General features: G+C 49.8%; 1 protein-coding gene across 10 annotated transcripts in view; it reads left to right on the top strand.

Annotated features, from left to right (window-relative positions):
• Adck1 (aarF domain containing kinase 1) overlaps positions 1-17,743 on the top strand; it is an 86,320-nt gene that overhangs the window by 38,118 nt on the left and 30,459 nt on the right. For 9 of the 10 annotated variants that reach the window (XM_055593035.1, XM_055593036.1, XM_055593039.1 and 6 more), the window contains one exon: positions 17,392-17,550. The exons of the other annotated variant lie outside the window; for it this stretch is intronic. In XM_055593035.1, the coding sequence (XP_055449010.1) occupies positions 17,392-17,550 (159 nt within the window). The remainder of the gene's footprint in view (positions 1-17,391; positions 17,551-17,743) is intronic. 10 annotated transcript variants of the gene reach the window in all.

Genomic DNA, 17,743 nt, shown 5'->3' with positions numbered 1-17,743 from the left:
GCTGCAGGTTTCAGTAGTCTGAAACTGCAGGTTTCAGTAGTTGTACTGTTGGATCCATCTCTAAAGAAATCAGCATGCAAAGAGACATCTGTATGGTCATGCAGTATTCATGATAGCCAAGATACGGTACCCATCTAAGTGCTCAAAAGAAAATGTGACCCATACACAAGAGAGAGGATTATCCAGCAACAAAAAAGAATGAAATTGCAACAACATATCATTGTGAGATCACTGCGTTAGGGGAAATGAGCCGGGTGCTAAGGGGCAAATGCTGGCATGTTTTCTTTCACATATGGAAGCTGAAGAAATCTGCCACCTACAAGCAGCCAATAGAGTACTCGGCAGGGGTCGAGAAGGGTAGTGAGGAGGTAGGGAGATGAAGAGGTTGGGCAGTGGGTTTGGAGTTGCACTTTGATAGGAGGAGAAGACAGAGTGGTTGGGAGGGGAGGTGGGTGAGAGGGTGACCACAGTTTGCAGCACTGTACCGTATATTTCAGAATAGGAGAGAAGATTCAAATGTTCTCAGCCTAAAGAAACAGTGACTGTTCCAGGTGATGGGTCTGCTGACTGTTTTGATTTGATCATTACCTGTTGTATGTGTGTATCAAAGTCTCTGTGCCCTCATAAGTATGCACAATTAGTACATGTCAATTAGAAAAAAAGACAGCCATCTGGAGCACAGGGCCTGCTGTAGAGGAAATGCCAGGAACTGTCAGCTGTGTTTCTGATGTATCGAGTCCTCATAGCATATGCAGGAAGCTCCTAGTTCCGGGTCTTTCTGGGCTTTGACAAACAGCTCTTTCCTTTCAACCTGCTTGTCCATAAGCAAGTGCATTAGGCAGAAGCAACCCATAATAACCCTGGCTTATGTGTCATAAGGACCATTTTAGTTTGGATTTCTATCATTGTGAAGAGGTACCATAACCACAGAAACAGTTTTAGAGGAAAACATTTAACTGGGGGCTGGCTTACGCTTCATGGTTTTAGTTCATTGTCACAATGGCAGGAAGCATGGTGGCACAAAGGCAGACAAAGTGCTGGCGAGGAGCTGAGAGTTCTACGTCTGGCTCCACAGCAGCAGGAAGAGACAATGAGCCACTAGACCTGGCTTGAGCTTCTTAAACTTCAGGGCCCTCCCCCAGTACCACAGTTTCTTCCACTAGGCCACACCTCCTAATAGTGACACTCCCTATGAGCCTTTGGGGGTCATTTTCTTTCAAAGCACCGTAAGGTTCTGCTTCTGGTTCAACCCTGCATATCCTAAGCAAGGAAACTTGCCTGGAGAGGCATATCTGGGCAGTAAAAAGGGGAGTTGAGGCCACGTGTCCCTACTCTTGTATTCTTCTTCCTGGACTGTAATGGGCTAGGGTGGAAGTTTAGTGTCTCTTGGGGGCTGGTCCTGAACAATCAGGCTGGACTCCAGGTTCCAAGAAGCTTCCATTCCTCCCATTGAGGCCTTATGGTTTCCTGTGGACTTTGAAGAAAATATATTTTCATTCACCCATCGCCCAGGACCCTGGAATCCTTGGTGTTTAGGGGTAGGCATCTCCCCTGTGCTGGATGATCATGGGTTTTCACCCCCCTCCTCAGGCTGTAGTTCCTGGTTTGAGAAGAGACATCTCTGTTGTTTTTGTAAGAGCTTCAGTAACTGTCTGCCCAGGCAGGGGCCTTGAAAAGACAGACTCACTCTCTCCTGGTTCCAGAGGCGGCTGGGAATTAGAGGTGGAGCTGGCCTGGGCTGCCTCCTCCCTGCTGCAGGATTTGGGGAGGGCCTGCTCTTCCTTATCTAGCGCCTGCCAGCTGCTGCCAATATTTGGAGTTGGTTTGCAGTGACATGGCCTGAACCTTAGACTTCTTTGTCACTTGGCCTTTTTATAAGGATACTTGTTATTAGACTGAAGGCCCACCTTGTTGCAATGTGTTTGACCTCATCTAACTTAGCTCATTGCAACTCAAGGGTCTTAACATACATGCTGAAGTTTGGGTGGGGGCGGAGCACAGACCTGGAGAGGGGCAGAGGGGGGCTTTGGTACAGTCTTCCCGAGCTCTCAAGTCTCAGTTTCTCTCTGCAAGTCATCCTCACTACAGTTGATTTTCTCCACGACCAGCTGCCCTTGGCCATGCCCCCAGGAAAGAATGAGCCCACCTTGTTTCACTTTGTAACATCATAGATCAGGACTCCTAACTTGGTCTTGTCCGGTGTTCCACAGGGTTGAATAGTGTCCACTGGCATAGGCCACCTTGGGAAAGAAGTCACGACAACAAGAGTGTGAAGCAGCTGGTCACGCTGCACCTGTGGTCGTGGAGCAGCATGAGGCAGAAGTTTGTGCTTAGCTTATTTTCTCCTCTTCTGCTGAGACCTCCTTCGTTGTAAAGGTGCTGTCCGTTAGGATGAATCTTCTCATAACTCAGTCAGTTCAATCAGACACACCCAGATTTGTCTCCTAAGTCATTCTAGACCCTGTCAAGAAGATATCCTCATATTCATACTTCCTAGTTGAAGAATCAGAGGCCCTGAGCCATTAGTGGGGGCCATAGCCACAAGTAAAATATCAACTCAGAGAGGGGGAGAGAGGGAGAGAGACACATAGAGACAGAGAAGAGAGAGGAGAGTGTGTTTGAGTTCTTGACCAGGCACGTGTGCATGCAAAGCCTGGGACCGCTCTGAATATGTTTTAGGCAGAGAACCAACAGTGAAGGACCCAGAGAAGGGACCTGTGCCCTGCCATATGGGGAGGGTCTGTGGAGTGGGGCAGGATTGCTGTTCCTTCCTCCTGCCAACTCTAGATCTCAAGAGTGTGAGTGCCACCAGCTGGGCAGGAGTGGAGGACAGATGGTATGGTCATGCTGACAGCTGTCCCTGGGCCCTCCAGAGCTGTCAGGGGGGCTGCAGCATCCCCATCTCCCAGAACAGAGCCCGTGGCCTCCCTCGTCTCAGTAGCAAGAAGGGGAATGGCCCTGCAGGCTGCTGGGCCCAGAGCTGGTGATTGGCTCTGACGTCTTCCTGTCTCCGTGTGAACCAGAAGTGGCCTTGTTTTTGGTGATGGTTCAAGAAGAGAGGGCCGGGAGGTGGGGTTTAGGCTCTGCCCATCTACCAGCAAAAAACATGGCTGCCAGCATGGACCAAGTGCTTGCTGCGTGGTGGGTATGCATCTCAATTTGGGCACTCCAGGACAAGCCTTCAAGAGAATCTGAGGGAGCTCTGAGCTTGCCATGTGGAAAGTGGTCGTGTGGCTGAGGGAAGAGGAAGCAACTGGTGACCCCACGCTCTTAAACTGGCTGCCACTGTGGGCAGAGGGGGCTTAGTCCTGTGAAGTAACTGGGAGATGGTGCCACACATCCAGGGCAAGGGGAAAGTCTTGGCTCCTAACTCCTACATCCGGTTTCCTGTAGGAGCCCTGTGCTTTTCCACAGGGGTCCTGGCAGGGTAATGCTTTCCTGTGATTCCTGAGAAGAAGGTGGGCAGGCAGGTGAGGGACTCCTATTGCTGCTGCTGCTGCTACTACTGTTTGTTAAGTGCCTCCTCTGTATGAAATGGACAGTGGGTATTTTCAAGCATGCGGTCAGTCCCATTTAGTCCCAGAGCAGCTCAGCAAGGTGTGTGTGTGTGTGTGTGTGTGTGTGTGTGCAGGATCCTTTACTCCAGTGTTCTTAGTTGTGGAAAGTGCATCCAGATACAGAAACATTGGATGACTGAGGGTCACACATCAGTGAATGTGCCAGGGACTGGGCAGATGAGCTTGGTGGGCATGTGACTCCAGAGACACGCCCACTTTAGTTACACAAGCTGCCCCTAAGAAGAGTTGTGCCTGGTTCAAGGTCATGCTGATGAGATGGTGAGGCTGGACTCAGCCAGCACCCAGTCTGCCCATGATGCTTTTCTCCTTGCTCTGATCTCACCTGGATCTGCCATCTTGCCTGCAATGCCAAGCTGCCCTTGGACCTGCTACCTCAAGAGCCAGTCAGCTAAAGACTAAGCAGTGGCTCCAGGGAGTTCAAGGACAGATAGTCAGGCTCTTGTGTGTTCCTCTGGAGAAGTGGCGCCCTGTGCTTGCAAGCTGTGGTGGCTGGGGTGTGCTCTTCCAGGAAGAGCCCCCATCACTGTTTCTCCCCACCGGCTTTCTTCCTGATGCTGCCCTTGGGCAGCAGAGGGAGGTATGTTCGCCATGTCTGGCTAATTTATGTTCACCGCTGAAACAATAATGTTTAATCTGGAAAGGGCTAATCAATTTTTTATGCTGATTATGAATCAGCCAGGTGGGCCTGCTGCTTCATTCATGGAGCTTTGGGAACAATTCCGTTTCCTAGCCTCTATGGTAATACGTGCTGGGGAGATTCTGCTTTAAGGAGAGCCCCTCCGTGGTGCCTGTATATCGGGAAGAGAAAGAGTGTGTGCCTGTATATGTGAATCTTTGTGCATGTACATGCTTACATAAACATATATGTGTATGTACATGTGTAGGTATGTATTTGTGCCTATGCATGGTTGACGGTATGCACCATGTGCATATGTTTGGAGGTGTGTGTCTCTGTGCAAATGTGCAAGTACACACATTTGTGTTTGTATGCACATATATTGCACATGCACACACGTCTATGTATATAAGCATGTCTGTATGTATGCACATGCAGATATCTGTATTTATACATGTGTATTGCATATCTGTTTACATGTATATGTGTGTGTGTGTTTGTGTATTTGTGTGTCCATCTCTATCCAGGAAGGTAACCTGACTCCAGACGGAGAACCAGACTCGGGTATGCATGTGTGTTTGCATAGGTACATACACTCATGTGTCAGCTTATTTGCCTGTGTGCAATAACACCTGTATTTAACCAGGTGTGTAGACTGAATCTGTAGAGTTCCAGGCTTTTGTATACATGCTTGTTGACTATGGGCACATGTATGTTGTTGTGCATAGGTTGGTTGCTGTGGATCCTTGAACATAGTTTGGAAATTGTAAGTTGGAAGGAAAAGGTTACAACATCATGGAATTGGAAAGGTCAGTGAAACATTCTCCGTTTGTAATTTAAGAGTGGAGACCAAAAAAAGGTAAAGCGACTTCCGGAAGTGAGCAGCATGATGACAGTGTAAGTCTACTTTCACCCCTGTACCCTGCAGTGGCTGCACATGCTTCCACGGTCGTGTGCATGGGTGAGAGTCAGAATCTCGACTTTATGAGCTGCTGGGGTTGGCTGGCCCTTTGGCTTTGCAGCCATCCTGACATCTCTGAGAGCCGACACTTCAGGGAACTAGACGAGGTAGTGACACGCCGCAGTATAAGGCCAGTGTGGCGTGAGAGAGAGTTCCCCCGAGCTGCTTCCAGTGCACCTGGATGCCCCAGGAGTGTGTAGAGAGGGATGAGCTAGGGCTTTCTGGAGGAGGGAGTGAGCAGGATGTGGTGTAGAGAGGAGAATGAGCAGGAAGGCTGTGGAGCATCAGTACACGGGTGACATGGCTGAGCTGGCTGACAGCTGAGGCAGGACAGGGTGTCACTTTGGAGGGTCACCCCAGGGAGGTATATGATATTGAGAGAAAGCAGGGAGGACAGTGTCTCTGAGTGTGCACAGCTCAGGTGTCCAAGGCTGGGCACTGGGGTTTGTTGTCTCTGTGTGGGTATTCCGTTACTGCTTAGCACTCCCTGACTCCTCACCTGGAACTTCTGTTGTGTGGCCCTGTGTTATCCAGCTGAGCAAGCTTCCATGAGGGAACTCAGTTTTTGGTTATGGGGATCACAACAATAAAATTTCAATGACACTTGCCCAAGTGTCACAAGGAGAAGCACACAGTGTTCTGGAGAGGAGGCTCAGGAGGTGAAGCTGGGATGTTTGGAAGTTGTTATCCAAGGGTAGTTAAGGGACAGAATGATGTGACATACAACTGAAACTACAGAGGCCTCAGGGCAGAAACAACCTGGCCAGGGACAAGAAGGAGGTGGTGGCTGCAGGCAGGGACTCAAGAAGTGACCTGGGTGTGTTAAGGGAGATCTGAGGCTGGTAGCCATTCGTTGGCCCCATGAAGAGCACAGCGTGGTCTAATTGTGGTTGCTGGTCTACGGAACTGTCTGGGAGACCAGCTAAGTCTCTCTTATAATCATCCAGGCAAGAGGTGATGTTGGTTGGATCATGGCTGGGAAGCAGGAGAGGTTGGGTGGGCATACTTGGTGACTGAATTAAAAGCGGGAGGATGTGGACATTGCAGGAGAGGAAGGCACCAGGATCTACCCTCAGGGTTGGGACATGAACAGTGGGAACCTCAGTACTGAGTCCAGTGCTGACGGGCACAGTATAAAAGGGTGTCACTTGGCCACCTGAGGGAGAGTCTCCTATAGCGCTGGAATTTACAGTTGCTTCCTATCTGCAGGACAGAAACCAGTAGTGAGGGTCTGAGTGACCGGGTTCATGTAGGAATGGATGCTCAAGAGGGCCTGAGGAGATTGCTCAGTCAGTGCAGTGCTTTCTTGCAAGTACGAGGATGTGAGTGTAACACCCAGAACCCGGGAAAAGAGTGAGATGTAGTGCGCTTGTAATCCCAGCGCTAGGCAGGCAGACACTGGAGCTCCCTGGCCAGCCAGTCTAGTTTACTTGGCAAGTGTCAGACCAGTGAGAGACGGTGTCTCAGAAAAGGTGGACGATGCCTGAGCAATGGCACCCAAGGTTTTCCTCTGGACTATGGAGGGCTGTTCACACACATACACTTAGGTGTCAGGATTCTGGATATTTAAGTTGAAACAACACGGTAGCACGCTGGTGCCATGAAAACTTTGGGGCGTTTCCCTGTAGTCAGGTGTGTGGAGGGAGAGACTCCTAACAGCAGCTGGAGAGCCTGTCAGTGGTGTAGTCAAGTGACAGAAGGCTTGTGGGGCTATGGAGCTCTCCATTAGGACCTGAGTTTGGTGGCTGCTGATTACCTGAGAAGCTGGAGAGACAGTGGGCCTCCTGCAAAGGGGGTGGGGTGGGGTGGATGCCACTGAAGCCCCATGGGCTTGGCCTTGGCCCAAGGGCTTGAGAAGGGGAAACCTGAGGAAACAGCTGGCAACAGAAGACCCTACGCCCTGGGAGGGGAAGTGAGCTGGTCCTCTATGTCATGGGTGTCAAGAAAGCTCTGGCATCCCCTCCTGGATCCATTTCATCGGATCCATGTTTAGCCCATGTTGCCCTGGTGTTGTCCCAGTCTGGCTGGTCTGGCACAGCTTTGTCCTGGGCAATGTGACAAAAGGCTAAGAACTGCTTTATACTTTGGAGCTCATATTGTGTGCCAGGGGTCAGCAGACACTGAAAATGGCCTGCATAAGATTCCTGCTGCTGCAGTAACAACTCTGCACATTTAGTGGTTTCAGTCAACACCTGCTTATTGTATTTCTGCTTTGTGGGGTAGAAATCCTAAAATTAAGATGTTGGCCAAGGCACATTCCTTTTGCAGACCCTAGGGGGACTCTTTCTTGTCCTTTTGTAGCTTTTGGAAGCTGGCTACGTGTCTTGGTTTACCGCCTCTTCCTCTAGTGAAAGAACAGCATCTTCAAATCTCAGCCTCTCACCTTCGTTCCTCTCTTTAAATCTGACCCATAAGCACTCCTCCATCCTCTCCTCTCTTCCCTTCTTCCCATCTTCCTCCTTTTCTTCTATTTCCTTTTTTCTTCAGTACTGGGGATTGAATCTAGGGCCTCATGCATGTTTGGCAAGCCCTCTGCCACAGGGTTATACTCTCTCCTCTTTTATATTATTTTTAAAATTACATTGTGTGTGTGTGTGTGTGTGTGTGTGTGTGTGTGTGTGTGTGTACACATGTGGAGGTCAGAGTACAATGTATGGGAGTTGGTGCTCTCCTTTCAGGATGTGGGACCTGGGGATTTAAGTTAACTCGTCTGGCTTGGTAGCCAGCGCCTGTACCTACTGAGCCATTGTGACATTGGGTCCTGGTTGCTCTCCTCACTTCATGATCTCTCACCTCATCTTACCTTGTTCAGAAAACATTGTACCCAGAGGGCCATCTTCCCAGCCCCGTAGCTGTGGTATGCTCTCCTTCCTGTGGCCTCAGTAGATCTGCAGGAATTGAGTTTCCCTTGGCCTTTTAAATTCCTGGGCCCTGCATCATCTTCACGTGGAGAGTGAGTCTAGAAAACTCCTTGCTGCACGCATGTTCTGGATTCATTGCTCTGGGTTCTGAGGCATGGGAGCATGGCTTAAGCATGCTGATACTTCCTGAAGCTCAGGAAGCCTGGCCCAAGAGCAAACCTTAAGTGTACCCACAAGCAAAAGACATCGTTTTGAGTCTAGGGACATCTGAAGATGGGTGGAGAAGGCCTGTGGGGTTTCTGAAGCTGAGCCTGTTAGGTTTCAGACTTCATGAGCGGCACAGAACACCAAGCTTGCTCTCTTGTGATCAGGATCTGTGGTGAGGAGCCAGGAAACCTCAGTTGGTCTGGATTTTGTATTGGGAGCGACTTGCCATCACATCGTTGGCTCTTGTCACTATGTGCCATTGCTCACTTCGTAGTTCTCTCCCTTGGAAGGCTCTTCTTTCTCTCCACTAGCAACTGAGCTGACTTCTCAGTCTTCAGGTCTAATCCTGGTTATGTTCTCAGAGAAGCTCTCTGCCATGTCCAGTTCAATGAGCACTGGCTCTTTGTTCCTCTCCCTTCACAGTGCTCACAAGGACCAGTCATTGCACTGTTCATCTGCCCCCACTTTCCTTTATGTTCTGCTGGTGACTTCAGCAGATGGTGGCTGGATTCATTTTGTACTTACTCCCCCTCGAGTCCTCAGGAGCAGCCACAGTGCCCTGCGCATGTTAGTCATTTAGGAAATTCCTATTCTACGTGTAAAAGAATAATGACTTTTGGTGAATGTGTTGATAATAGCTTCTCTAGATAATCTCCAGAGGGAGCGAGGAATTAGGTAAGGGTGCTTTGAGGACACCAAATATTATGCAATATGACAAGATAACGTGTTACCTGTGGTTGATCTGAACATCCTGTTTCTGAGAAGCTAAGTTCTCGTAATCCTCTCTTGGGCATACCTAGGTTCAGAATCAAGGAGGTGGAAGGCTCTTATGTGTGCCAGCTGGCACTGGAAGGCAGAAAGTTCCAGACTTCTGGTCCTCTGTATTGGGACTACATCTCGGCTCTGTGGTAGAACAAGAGCACTTAGCTTGCCTAGGTGCACTACAGCTTCAAGAGTGGCTCATTGCCTATGCTCTGTCCACCCAGGGGACACCTGCTCCAGCTGTGCCCTGCTGGGGGCTGGGAGGAGTGTCATGATTTCATAATCTTCTTTATCTAGGATCTCTGGTCTCTCATCTCAGAGACCTCTGTCATAGGCAGGAGCATATACACGCCAACCTCGAAGGCTGTAGGAGTTATTAAGATGGGAAAAATTGAAGGATTAGATTTATGACAGGCAATGGTGGATTATGAAGAATAATTTATCAAATGTCAGTGCCTGCAGCCTCCAATTTATAGAAGATTTGCTTAAGCTGAGGAGATCTGATTGGACTGCCCCTCCCCCACCACTAATGAATGACAGCTCTAATGGGCTGGCTTCCCAGACTGGCCAGCCACCTTGGGTGTTTATCTGCCTTTTATTAATCATTATTAACATAAAAAAATCTGTAGAGTTTCTTGAGGCACAGTTCTTAAGATACTCAGTGCCAAGGAGGCTCCCTTGGCTCCCCTGAAGGAACTGTGGTCACTTTTGGGAGGAGTTTCAGCCACCTTGGTCATTGCGAAGGTCCCAAGCCCCTTTTCCATGATGAGTCCAGGGAGCTTAATCTCAGCTTTAGACAGTCACTAGGAAGTACTGACTGAGCATACTTCCGTGTCAGCTACTTGGGGTACAGTGATGGGCAAACCCAGAAACCTCTAGTTCATGGGGGACGCGAAGACTGAGGGAATACAGCAGGAGGCGAATGTTGAGCCATGGCCACTGTTCACAAGGAGGGTGCATGAGCTCTGAGGATGCATTCAGCAGGTTTCTCTGAGGAGGTAGCAGTGAAGGATTGCCAGGGAAGGTGAGCCTTCCAGGTGGAGGGCGTACCACATGCAAAGACCTGTAGGGCGAGGGAGGAGTAATCTGGGTTTAAGAAAGCCTTCTGGTCAGGACAGAGGCAGGAGGTTGAAAAGAGAAGCAGATAGGCCCAGCCCTGGTGCCTCTGCTAGGGATTTGGACCATAGGTAGCTAGTGAGGGAATTTACTGAGAAGTAACACAAACCAGTTGTGTTTGTGGTGGAGGGTAGATCAGAGAAGATAGGAATCTAATTGCATGAGTTGCTTAGGAGGCCAGTGCAGCCTCTGGGCAAATGAAGACCATGGCTTATGTTATGACAGAGCAGGATGGAGACCAGCATCTCTGACTGTCCTGTGCTGTGCATAATACCACTGTGTCCTCAAGGCGGAGCCATCTTGCAGGCACGATGCACTCCTTCTGCAGTTGTTGGGGGCCTAGGGTACCATCTATACCCGATAGGTGATGACATCATGCATCAGCTCTACAAAATCATTTTTCCAGTAAACATTTTATAGGTGAAAAAGGTAGGCAGAGGGGTATGGGACCTGTGTGAGCTGGTACACCATGGAATCAAGATTTAAAGCTGGATATTCATCAGCATTTGTCTTGGAATCTCCTCAGTGCACTGCCTTTCAGGTCTGAGTGTCCTGTCCAGCTGTTGAGCATGTCCCAGCGGCGTGCTCACCGCCATCATGGAGGGTTCCTGTCTCTGTGTCCTTGGTGTTTGCCACCATTCTGCAGGGGGAAAGAAGCTTGGAGATGTAGCTCAGTTGACGTATCGCTCTCCTAGTGTGCAGGAAACCGTTCTGGGTTTGGTCCTCTGCACAAGAGGTACACCTGCAATCTCAGCACTTGGAAGGGGGATTAAAGGAAGATCAGAAGTTCAAGGTCATCCTCAGCTAGGTAGTGAGTTTGGGGCCAGCCCTGACTACCTGAGATCTTGTGTTCAAAATGAAACCAAACGAAACTAGTAAAATTGTAGCCAACCAAGCAAAAACAGAAAAGAAAGAAGAGCAAGCAGTAATAGAAAAGGAAGATGCTTGGCCTGAGTGCGGAGTTCCTTGGGTGAGCCAGGGGGATGGCTGCGTAAGTCTGGAGCCATCAGTGACAGCAGGAGTTGCACTGGGATGGCCTCCTCTCAGAAATATTGGCAAGCTGACCTCAGATTCTGCTGCCGGCTCCTTACTCCCTCTCGGGTCAGTGACAGCAATAGCTAGGGGCTCGGCAGAGCTGACAGGATGATCCCTCAGAACCCCAGGGAGGACATGCCGTGGACTGTGGAGGTCCACATACTCAAGCTGTTCTTGCTGTTGGGATTTTCCTTAGGTTTAGGTGGTGGCTGTGAGTGGGAAGCTGAAAGTGGGGATGTCTCACCTTGAATGCAGAGGTGCAGAGGAAGACTCCTTGATGCCATGTCCTCTTCTTGGTCACCCAGGGTCTGTGTGGCCATACTTGAGGTTTCCTTGCCTCAGCTCACCAGGTGTGGCTTTCAGGATTAGGTGAGTGCAGGTGTGTTGTCTGCTGTAGCAAGCACTAAATCCGAAGTCTCGTTAGGGTCAGAAAGACGTTTTGTTAGCTCAGTGACATAACACTAACATGACTTCTGTCAGGCTACACGTCTGCATTAGGTGGAGGAATGGTGTATTGCCTCTGCTCCATTGGCAGTGGCTGCCTAGAGCACCATGTGCTGAGAGATTGTAAGGGATCACCGGGCTATAGCAACAAATGCCAGGTGGATTAGTGATGTCTGCCATGGGTGTGGTTGGATGTATCACTTGCCTGCTGCAGTGTAAAAGTTAGTCCCAGCACCTTGAAACAATGAGCATTTTTCTTAAAGTTTCTGTGGGTCAGTTGCTGAGGAGTGGCTTACTGGATCGTTCTGGATCAAGGTTATCAAGGTTCTCCACAGAGACAGAACCAGTTGGGTAGATTTCAGTCGAGGTAAACATGCAAGGGAGGATTCATTAGAGGGATTGCTCATGTGATCATGAAGGATGAGAACTCCTAGACAAGCTGCCTGTAAGATGGAGATCTGGGTAGCATTCTGTAGCCAGTCTCAGCTGTTGTCAGAAAGCCTCAGAGCTGGACAACCATCGAGTTGTTTTCCATCTGTGGCCAAAGGCCTGGTCACCCAGGGGTGGGACCTGGGGGAGGCTTCTCGAGGGAGTTCCAGGATCCCTGTGATTCTAAAGTACAGGGCCTGAGGAGGACATGGTCCCAACTGCAGAAGGGAGAAGGAAACTCTGTTTCTGCCTGAACCCTCAGCCAAATGGATGGCAGCCACGTGGAGGACAGATCTCATTTTCCTGACCCCCCAGGTCACCCTTCTCTGGAAACACCCGCACAGACACAGCCAGAGGAGCGCTTTGCCAGGCGCCTCTGAAGGACTTAATCCAGTCAGCTGGCGTTTAGCACTAACAGTCATGCTTAGGGTTTGTCAGGAGGCTTCGGTCATCGGAGGGTCTGTCTGGGACCAGAAGTCTGTGTCTAGGGGTCTCCCTGTGTGCGGAAAGCCCGGCTCCTTGACATGGGAATGACCTTCGGTAGGACAGCTGTTCCCTCCTGAAAAACTTCAAGATGGGGAAGGGGATGAAGGAAGGGAGGGAGGGAGAGAGATTGATTGCAGTGCTTCTGTAGCTTAGGAGTGGGTCATGAATTCCAGTTCACACTTAAGGGAAAGGGGACAGACTCCTCAAGGGGAGGAACATTTAAAAACTTGGAACATATTTTAGAACCTCCATAGGGGGAGTGAGAGTGCCCCGGCAGCCACTCATTTGCTATAGCTGTCAAAAGTGACCTTAGAAGGCAAAGGCATGGCCTTGAAGGTGGGGGTGGGGGAGCTACGAACCAGGATGTGCTCTAGAGGAAGAGGCAGGAATTGCACAAATGGAATCTGCCTCGGTGGAAAGGCACCTGGGGTGTAGAGGTCAGCGAGGTTTAGAGGAGCAGAGGTGGGGATAGGCTCCAGGCAGAAGTGATGAAAGGTGGCGGGAGTGCATTGGTTTGTTTTGTTCATGGCATTTTGCAGAGTCCTGGCTAGCTGGAGCAGTCCTGACTGCCTGAGGCTGAGGCTCATCCTAACTGCTCCATTAGCATAGACTGAGGCTTTGCCCATCAGGTTTGAATGGCTGGCAGCTGGAACCCAGCCAGGTATGGGGTGGGCCAGCTCCACAACAGAGAGCCAGATGTTCTCGGTTGCTGATGCCATGGTAACCTGCCTCCCCCTCTCACCAACAGCCCTGCCGCACCGGTCTGCTCAGGTGCCCATGGCATCTCCCCAGCTCTTAGAGAACTGCCTGGCCTTGGCGTCTAGGGCTGCTTGAGACAGGCTGTCCAGGGCCTGGGAGATGTGTTATGCTGATCCTGCTGAGGCTAAAAATTGATCTGATATGACTGAGTGTGGGGTCCATGGGATGGGATAGCTGAGGCTGGGCCTTATTAGAAAGTCCATCCTCACCCTGCCCTAACCTGTGACCTTGAGCCAGTGTCCATTCAGGGCCTCAGGCTGCCCAGGCCTTCAGACAGTGGCGTGGCTGGCTAAGATACTGAGTTGAAGCAGAACTTTCTAGCTTCTTCAAGGTACCCTGACTCTTGTCTTATTTTGGGCCAAATGAGGCTCTTGGCCAGTGCTTCGCCACTCCATGTGGTATTTTGGAAAAGATGCCCAGTGGTCTCACTTTCTGGGAACCTGCTGGCCTGACTTACTGGAAGTCTCTCTGTATGCCTGAATAGGCACAGTGTTCCTTGGTCTTCAGGTCCTGGGACCCCCTTTCCCCAAGGTAGACAGCTGAGGACTGAGTGGCCAGGGCCCCAGGGAGGATGCTTTTCTTCTTGCCTGGCCAGTGTCTTTCCTCATAGAGACCATCCCCCTTTACATCCATGTTCTGTCTGTCTGTCTATCTGTCGGTCTGTCTCTCTCTCTGTTTCTCTTTGCACAGTGCCAGAACAACTTTTTCTCTGATAATGTTTTCTTTTCTAGATGACCATATCAATATATTTGAATCTCAGACTGATGGTAATTAAAAAGCATACAGCTAGTCATTTTAAAATTCAGCTGTTTTACTTAATTGATTTTGCTGCCAGTCCCAGGGGGACAGAGCTGGGGGGCGGGGGGGAAGAGAGAACAGGAAAGCAAGCCGTAGAAGGAGAGGCAAGTTTCTATGAGGGACTGGAGGCAGCCGAGGGCCCTGCTTGAATCTAATTGCTGAAAACGCTGCAGTTTGTTTCTGCTAATGGTTTTCTGCCGAGAGGGCTATGGAATGAGGCAGGTCCTTGGCGATTGGGAGGGAGGGGTGGCATTTGTTTCTGCTGCATGGGGGTATAATTCTGCTTTCAGGACAGGGTCTATTTTTCCTTACTATCTATCAGCATAAAGTCTTTCACTGAACACTTTGAATTAAAGTTCCATTTAGAGATACTTTATTCATATTTAATTACAGGCTGCAGTACTGATCTTTAATTACCTTTTTTTATAAGCCAGCTAGGAGCATCCACTAGTGATCAATTATTGTGTGTGTGTGTCTGTGTGTTTTCGTGAGCATGGGAGGGAGTAGGAGTTACTTCTAGTTAGAGAAGGAAAGATGTCTGCAGGAATGCTGGGTTTAGGGTGGGACAGGGGTTTGCCTTCTGTGACTCCTTTGCTTCTGTTGGTGAAACTGAGAATTTGGTTAACTCCTTACTGCTGGGGCTGGTTCAGGTGCTGAGTTAGCAGCTGGGGTTAGGTGGTATCTTGGGGGCTTCCTCCATTCCTCCAATGGGAACAGGAGGTTGGGGGTCCTTTCCTGTCCCTATGTGGAATGACAAGCCTGGCTTCCTCTCATCCTGGAGATTCAGATCTGCTTGTCTCAGCCCTTTCCTTCCTCCACTTCCCTGTGGGGTGCTCTTGGCAGCTGTTCTTGTCACACAGCCCTAGAGATGCCATGTCACTCTTTGGTTGCAATGACTCTGCAGTGTCCCCGCAATGACACAGGTTTGAAACTGGTTGTCCTTCTCAGATAAGGAGGTGACATTTTCAGGGCTAGAAAAAGGCTTAGGGTTGGAGAAAGAGGCTGTAGGAAGATTAGGCAAGGTCCACAGCTCCTTCTTGAGAAATGGTTTCCTTGGTGGTCCTCCAGGCACTACTGTTCTCTCCAGGGGTCTGTGTAGATCTCAGTATGCAGTAACATACATACTATAACATATGCCTCATACTGTTCCTGGGTCCTTGTTCCAGCAAGAAGTCAGTGAGGGGCTGAAACCCACAGTCACTGTGTCTCTGAGGGGCCCTGGGCCTGTGTCTCTCTGCCATCTCATGCATACCTGAGAACATGTGGTTAGTCAGAGCCCCTTAGGTTGTCTCTGTCACAAAACTTTGCTCAAATTAACTTATTCAAGCAAGCAGACAGAAAAGGAACTATAGGCTAGGTATTCAGGGATGGTTAGGTCAAAGGGCTAAAAGTAACCTGGATTTATTCTCCATTTCTTGGCTCAGCTCCCTTTGTTTCTATTCTGTGATGCTTGGCGTGCCCGGTGTTGTGTTTTTCTTCTTAGGTCCAATGGAAAGCATGTCTTCTCCCACAGTTTAAATGGACACAGAAAATTGAGTCTGATTGGACTAGTTGGGCCACATGTCTATTTCTGAGCCAATTACAGTGGCTGGGGCTGCTGAAGACTCTGACAGTCCAGCCTGAGGTCTTACTTGGAGTAGCAGGTAGGCTCTGCCCAGGTATAGCCCAGTCATGGTTTTATACTTTCCCCATTCCAGACAGCGATCTGTCGGCGTGTTTGTATTGGTAGCAGTGTGGGAGCAGGAAGGTTGAGTGGTTTCAAGGCGAAGACTAGGTTGATTCTGTTCTCCAGCAGAGAGATACTGGACTTAGCCACTCAACAGACACTTGTTTGACTCTGATCAGTTCCATTCCTGTACTAGTTGCAGGAGTCATAGCAGTGGTCAGAGTAGCAAGCCCCAGCTCACTCGGTACATGGGTTTATGAGGAAGGTAGTCCTCGTGTTCTCCCATCTCAGCACAAGTCCATGATGAAAGTTCTTTAGCTGAGAGACCCAGAGTAAGTGAGTAGATAACACAAGCAGATAACTCATCCTTAGGAAGCCCAGAACTCATAGAGGAGTGTGTTGTTGGGGGAACAAGGAGATTTGGACACCGTGATGGGGAGAAATTATCCATCAGAGAGCTGTCACTCATGACGAACATGGGAAGCCCTTCTCTGATGCCTGGGTCTTGGCTTCTGCAGAATGTTGGAAAATGGAACTTAGTGGAAGGTACAGGAATGGTGGCATGGAGGTGTGGCATGTAATTAACAGGTGTACCATGGCAAACAGGATTGGGATGGTAGCTGTGGGGTCTTTGGTGTCTCAGGTTTGAAGAGAGAAAGGGGCAGTGCTGAGGAGCAGAACAGTGAGGTTGGAAGGTGGGTACAAAAGCAGGAAAGGGGTGAGAAAGAAGACTGAATTGGCCTAGAATAGGATCCTGTGGGGAAACAGGGGCATGCGATTAATTACCGAAAAATATTGGTGTGTATTTGTCTGCAAAAATAGCCAGGCTTTCTGGAACTCTGAGGCTACACAGGGGCTTAAGGAAATGGAGAGGACTTGAACCACAACCTTTGCCAATTTTGAGAAAAGTTTGTGGAGGGTCTCTTTTCGTCTAGTAGGCTATTTGTGTCTTGACCATGTCATGATGAGCAACTAGTCAGAAAGAACCAGTATGGTGGTTCTGAAAGAGAAGGAAGGGAGGAAGAAAGTAGGAGAAGATGCAAGAGTAAGTGCGATTTCTATGTCACGCAGAAAGAAACCGAGGCACAGAAGAGGCAAGGAAAGCCCCAGAGACTCACTTTAGGTGTCTGGCAGCCCTGGGATCCTACTACGGTGTGGCCAGGCGGGCAGTGGCTCAGAAACCCATTTGGAGGCTGCTGCTCAGGCAAAGGCAATTGACAGCCATGATCTGGAGCCTCCAGTTTAAAGGTCCCTGAGCTCTCCAGGTTGGTAGGGTTGGAATATCTTCCATCTGGCCTGTCATGCTGCCCTGGCCCCAGCTCTGTTAACGTTTATGATCTGTGTGTGAAGGTTCTGCAGACGCAGTAGTGGATCATTAAATGGGCAAATGATACACAGTGTTTCTTTGGCCTTTGATGGGAGTTACAGGGCTTCTGTGCTCCTGTGCAAGCATGCCCTCCACATGGTCTTCTGTCCTGTCCTGTCCTGTTCATATGTCTGGAATGGATCCTGACCATGGCAAAAAGGTCAAGCAGGATCCACACAAGTAACTGATAAGCAGTCAATCTGCTGTGGGACACTGAACAGCTCTGGCTCATCTTCTGTCTGGCTTACCCTCACCCCAAATCAGACCACCTTCCTCTCAGTTACTGTTCTCTTTCTACTCCTGACAGATCCATGATTTGTTCCTGAGCTTCGACGACACCCCTCTGGGGGCAGCCTCCCTGGCACAGGTCCATAAGGCAGTGCTTCATGATGGCCGGACAGTGGCAGTGAAGGTCCAGCACCCGAAGGTTCAAGCTCAAAGCTCGAAGGACATTCTTCTGATGGAGGTGGATGATTTCCTCCCACCCCCTTTCTCTTTCCTGTTTCCTAGTTTTGTTTTTCCTCGGGAGCCAGACAGCCTCCCGGATTCTTACTCAGGCTGGTGGGTGGACTGTGGCCCTCTGAGGAGCAGAGTGGGAGAGGAGAGTTGAGACACGACCGAGGCTGTGTCATAAGAACTTGGAATCACACCCTGGCAGG

Source organism: Psammomys obesus, unplaced genomic scaffold (genome assembly GCF_907164565.1).
Source record: "Psammomys obesus unplaced genomic scaffold, mPsaObe1.curated_primary_1811, whole genome shotgun sequence".
Lineage (NCBI taxonomy): Eukaryota > Metazoa > Chordata > Mammalia > Rodentia > Muridae > Psammomys > Psammomys obesus.
The sequence above is the reverse complement of the archived record's forward strand: the minus strand, read 5'-3'. Positions and strand labels throughout refer to the sequence as shown.